The sequence below is a fragment of the Gossypium hirsutum genome, chromosome A09 (assembly GCF_007990345.1).
Source record: "Gossypium hirsutum isolate 1008001.06 chromosome A09, Gossypium_hirsutum_v2.1, whole genome shotgun sequence".
Lineage (NCBI taxonomy): Eukaryota > Viridiplantae > Streptophyta > Magnoliopsida > Malvales > Malvaceae > Gossypium > Gossypium hirsutum.
Window position 1 is genome coordinate 68,282,444 of NC_053432.1, and position 5,809 is coordinate 68,288,252.

Consider the following 5,809-nt stretch of genomic DNA (forward strand, 5'->3'; position numbering starts at 1 on the left):
TCTTGATAAAAATCCCATGTTTTTTTTTAAAAGTGTTGTTTAAAATTAAATCTTTCATAAATTTTCAAATCTGTCAAAACTATTTATTTAAGAGAGATGGTTATTAATAATAAATATGTGCAAATTGTAAAAATTATCAGTTTATCTAGCAACAATAATTCATGCAACTTAATCAAAACTAAATATAGAAACAGAAAGAAGAAATGCTGAATAAGACAAATATTTATGTCAAGCATTGATCATTTAAGGACTAAAAACCATTTGAAGTACATCAAACATCCATCATGAGCTGAATGTAAATTCAATTTATTATAATTAATTAAAAATTATTTTTGAAGATGTATATATATATATAGGTATTCATGGAGGAGAACTGGTGGAGCAGGCTTGAGTTATTGCTTGAGTAGCATTGTTGATATGAACCCCAGCATTGCACATATTTGCAAAAGCTCTACTGTATTTCATTTCATACCTTGATGTGCTTCCACACAGTCTTTTAAAACTATTAACCTGCAACATTATCAAACAAGCATCAGTATGGTTCTCAGCTGCACTTGTTCATTATGAAATTGCTATACTTACCAGCATTTTGAAGCAATCCCAATCATGAACAAGAGGATTCCCTGCAGATTGAACAGTGTTGAGCATCTCTGGAACTTTTTCTTGCCCAAAAACGACTGATATTATCTGATTTACACTTTCATCAATGTGTTTCCTTAGGGAAAGTTCATCCATCAATTGCTTGTGAGCTTCAGTCTTTTTGGGAGAGCCTTCCGGAGCGTTACGGAACTACGAAAAATGAATCTGAATATAAGTTACATGATATAAAATAGAGGTGAGGTTAAGAAAGCAAACCTTATTCCAGAAATGGAGGAGGGTAGCATCATGCTGGCTAACAATACTGGGAGTAGTTGTTAAACTGGAGTCATCAGAAGAAGAAGGTGAATAATAATCATTCTTTGGATTTGCACCCATATAATTGAACACAAATTGCTTTGCAATCGTCTTATTCCCATATTGCATCACATGAGAAGCACCAACCATATCATCAACTGCTGTCCTCCTCCTAACCTGCAATCACAAAAATTAATGTTGTGTATTTGGTGAGTGTAAATACATAAATCTGGTGAGTTGGTTTACCAACTGATATTGCTGGTCCAGAGTTTCCTTCCGCAAATCATGAATGTCACTGTCTTCCATCCAAGAAATACTGAATAAATCACCCAAACAAGTGTCCAAATCAGAAGGGGGACTTGGAAATTCTCCGGGACAATAAGTGCCCCAACTACTTTCATTTGCATTTGCTGCTGTAATTGCATATATATTCATATTTTTTGGCAATAGTCCTTCAAAAATACTGCCTGATTCACATGCCTCAACATAGATAACCTGAAACATATCCTTTCCATATTAAATAAATGAGTAAATTAGGGTATAATATTTGTCAAAATTAATCAAATTTACCATGCTTTTGTAGCTTTTCGCTGCATGTTTTTTCTTCAACGTATTCATTAAATCTTTGGCAGTAAGGTCTACTCCAGAAGGCATTCCTATAATCATAAAGAGAAATTTAGACTATGAAAATTAACAAATTTGGTTGGGATTTGATAACATTACTCAAATATTTATAAACATGTTCACGGTAAGAAGATGTACGTTTGAATACACTAAAACGCATTATTCTCTTATTTAAAGGTTTATTAAAAAAATTGAAGTTGAAAGCATTAGCTTTCTCTTTCCTATTTCAAGATTCAAATTAAGTTAAAGTCTGAAGTTTAATTGACCAGACACGTTTCCCTGAAAATTTTTATGCCATCTAGTTTGACATATTTTTATACTTTTTTTAGGATTAATATTTTAGTGAAATTTAAACCCCCAAAAAAAGTGTATTTGTAGACATTCTTTTCTTTTTTAAGATAATATAATATTAGTCAAATTTCAGTTTTGATTCTTATATTATCCTCAAATTTTAAATTTAATTTTTATACATTAATTTTTCATATAATTTGATACCTTAATTTTTACTATGTCATTAGTTAATCTAAATATTTTATGCTGGTTAAAATATTGGCATGAATTTTTAAGAATTTTTAATACTATTAAAATTCTTTGTTAAATTCAAGCCCATTACAATGTTATTTTTTGTTACATGGCTACCAACTGATTTATTTTTAATTCAATATGTCACACTAGTGAATTTAACAAAAGCATTTTAATAGTGTTAATTGGACCTAAACTTTTAGATCCAAAAAGTAAAGGAACTAAATTTTTAAAAATAAAAGTATAAATACTAAATTCTAAATGCACAGATAGTATAGAAACTTAAAATATATTTCGACTTTCAAATTTTTACTCAATAATTTAGTAAAAGAATAATTAACTCAATGCCAAGTGTGAGTCAAGAACCATACTAATTTTATGTTAAAACTAATCCATAGTGGCCAATATATATAGCTGGTAAGGGGTTAAGCTAGAATATTGGGGGGAGGGGGGGGGGCAAAATTGAATAATATATTTTTGGAGGGGAAGGAAGATACAATTTTATCATTAAATAAATTTATAATTTCCTAAATTTTAAAGGGATTAAAGAGAGAATTTTACCATATTGGAGAGGTGAAGTTTTATACATTACTCAAGTTCAATCCAATTTTTAAATAAATTTAATATTTTTCCTAATATTTTGGTCAAAATTCTTTGATATTAAGAAAATCTAAACCTAAATCAAATCTAATTTTAGAGTTTAGACAAATAATGTATTGACATGGTAACAACTAGACTACACTTAATTGATTGGGGGGTAATGTTATTTTGAGAGCTACTAACCAAGTATTCCAGCGCCGCCATGATCAGCATAATATATGAAAATATGATCATTTGGACCGCTCTCCACAACTTTTCCACTTCCACCCCTAACACCAGTTTTGTTTCCAAGTATTGCAGCAAGTAAATTGTCCACATTTACATCTTCCCCTGTGTAATCCTATCATATAAATTCCATAGAAATTAACAAATGAATTTTCAAGGAAACAAAAAGAAAGGAAGAAAAAGAAAAACCTTGGGAACTCCTTTATAAACATTGTCTCCATCTGGTTTATTGATAATGACACCAGGTCTCAAATTTTCTACGTCGAATGCAATATCATCATACATAAAAACGATAATATTTTCGTCTTCTAGTCCACCATTTTTCAAGATTTGATATGCATGGCATATATCTGCCTGCACCATATATTTCCATGTATTATTGTATACAAATTATTGTGTTAGTAAAGAATATACAAAACTTAAAATGGTATTACCTGGTGCCTATAATTTACAAAACCATTGGAGCCAGCAACTAAAACTGCCCATATTTTGGGTTCAATGGTGGCATTGGTGCCGGAAGGATGGAAGTTGGATAATTCGTATGAATTTCCTTTGAGATGTCGACTTTCGACCACAAAACTTGAGAGTGCAAGCAAAACAAACAAGCGGCAGTAACACATCATTTTTCTCTGAAAATTTTAATGCCATTTAAAACTATATCAGTATTGAAAAAAGCAAGAAAAATAAATAAATTTCTATTATTAATAATTAAACATGTGATATAGAGATTTTAATTATGTGGACCAACTTCTGTTTTTAGTTTTAATTATGTGGACCAACCTCTGTTTTTAGTTTTAGTATGCCTTTGAATGGAGATGACTTTGGTGCAATGAAATTTGTTACCTCACAGGAATTAATTTCACCATCACTATTATTTTTAATTTTACCAGAAGTAATTATACCATCCATCTAAAAATACCCTAAATAATTGGAAGCAAAATGTTGCAATAAACTAACTAGTCTCTTGATCAACAGTACTACTATCTAATTATATTATTTTAATTACCAAAACATAAATAATCAAAACAGAATAAAAATAAAACAAAGTTAATAAGAAATCATATTACAAAAGAATGAAGTTAAAAGGAATAAAAAGTGAATATTGAAAATCTAACCTCTTCAAGAAATGATTTTTCTTTGTTCACATTGGTGCTCCATTCATTCCAACCCAATTTATAGGTTAAAGTTTTTAGTGTTAGAAAACGTATGGGTTCGGTTGAAAAAAAAAGGCTTAATGCCCTTTTTGCCCCCTGTACTCTAGTTAAATTATCATTTAGTACTCAGTTTAGCCCTTGTATTCTATTTTAGTTTTCAGTTTCGTCTTTATACTTTCATTGTGTATACCTGTTACCCATCTATATATTTCCATTAAAAAATTAAATCAGCCAATGACATGCTACTACGTGTCAATAAAAGTTTTAAAAATCAGAAAATCATAAATATATATTAAATATGAAAAAACCCAAAATATTGGAAAAACATTAAAAATTAAAAAAATATAATCTATTTTTGAAAATTATAAAAAATATTTTTAAAATTACAAGTATGCGAAACTTTAAAATTTCGTTTATTTGGATTTTCTAGATTTTTTTTATAAAGTTTAAAAATTTATGAAATCTTTATAGAATTTTATGATGTTTTGAAAAATATTAGGGGCTTTTAAATAATTTTATAATATTTTAAAGTAATTATGAGTTTCTTAAATAAAAATATCATAAAATTTAAATAAATAAAAAAAGATTAGAGACCACTCAATAAAAGCCTGTTTATAGAATTTGTTTGAGCATTTTGAGAGTTTTCTGACTTGAGCTGCGAGAGTAGGAATACTTTTTTCTTCTTCATTTTTTTTTAAAAAAAAAAGAAAAACTATTTTTTTAGGGTATTATATAACTACATCTATCTCATTGGGCCAATTTTTTAAAAAAAAATTACTAGAAAGACTCAAAATTCCTTTAAAATATAAAAATTCATTAAAATATAAAAAAATCATAAAATTAGTAAAATTTTATCAAAATTTTTAAATTTTCACATACTTATCATTTTAAAATATATTTTTATAATTTTCAAAAATTAGATTATGATTTTTCTAATGTGTTTAATAATTTTTTTTAATTTCGAAGATTTTTTTGGGTTTTTTCTCTCTTTTTTGGATTTTTAATGATTTTTGTTAAAATTTTACTATTTTTTCACTTTAATTTATACGTGGCAGCGTGTCATTGGCTGATCTAACTTTTTTTAGCGGAAAATATATAGGCGGGTATCCGGGTATACAGAATGAAAATACAAAGGTTAAATTGATAGAAAAAATAGTACAAGTACTAAAATGAGAAATTAGGTATAGTAAAAGGGGCTATTAAGCGAAAAAAAGAGATACACATAGGCGTGGTGGAGGTGAGTGGATGGATGAAAATAGTGGTAACGTTTCATTGCCTTAATTGGGTGTTGGAGAATCCCGTAAGCATGAATTTGAAACATCGAAATTTCCGTCGTTTTGATGCTTCCTGTGGTTGCTTTGACCAATACATGAACAAGGGCCCACTTTTTCTATAAATAGAATGCCATGAATGTTACAACTTTGACACGTGGCAATTTACTTTTTGTTTAAGAAGATGAAACGGCTGCATTTATTGATTTTAGCTGTCAAATTTTTTTTTCTTTGCCTGCCATTTAATATCTTTTCTAATGTTTATTGCTTTTCTTATTTTAACTTTTTTTTTTGTCCTTTTACAATTTAATGATGACTTTTAAAAGATTGATTTATATGATCAATTTGAAGAGATTCACAAATTGGTTTAACATATCTATCAAACATACTTAGAAAAATAAAAATTGGTGTTTCCTATTTATTATTTTTAAATTTATTATTTTGCTTTTAAATTATATTTAAGGGATTGATATGTATGAGTCACTTATGGGGAAAAAATTAAAATATATATTATTAATT

General features: G+C 28.1%; 1 protein-coding gene across 1 annotated transcript; it reads right to left on the minus strand.

Annotated features, from left to right (window-relative positions):
• Window positions 1-222: 222 nt before the first annotated feature.
• LOC107889295 (vacuolar-processing enzyme) lies at window positions 223-4,061 on the minus strand. Its single transcript, XM_016813663.2, has 9 exons — window positions 3,981-4,061; window positions 3,300-3,494; window positions 3,055-3,219; window positions 2,824-2,980; window positions 1,465-1,550; window positions 1,141-1,389; window positions 856-1,071; window positions 583-789; window positions 223-510 (listed from the first exon to the last, which is right to left on the minus strand). Exons 2-9 carry the CDS (start codon window positions 3,486-3,488, stop codon window positions 361-363), a joined length of 1,419 nt encoding a protein of 472 aa, XP_016669152.1. The 5' UTR covers window positions 3,489-3,494; window positions 3,981-4,061; the 3' UTR covers window positions 223-360.
• Window positions 4,062-5,809: the final 1,748 nt, after the last annotated feature.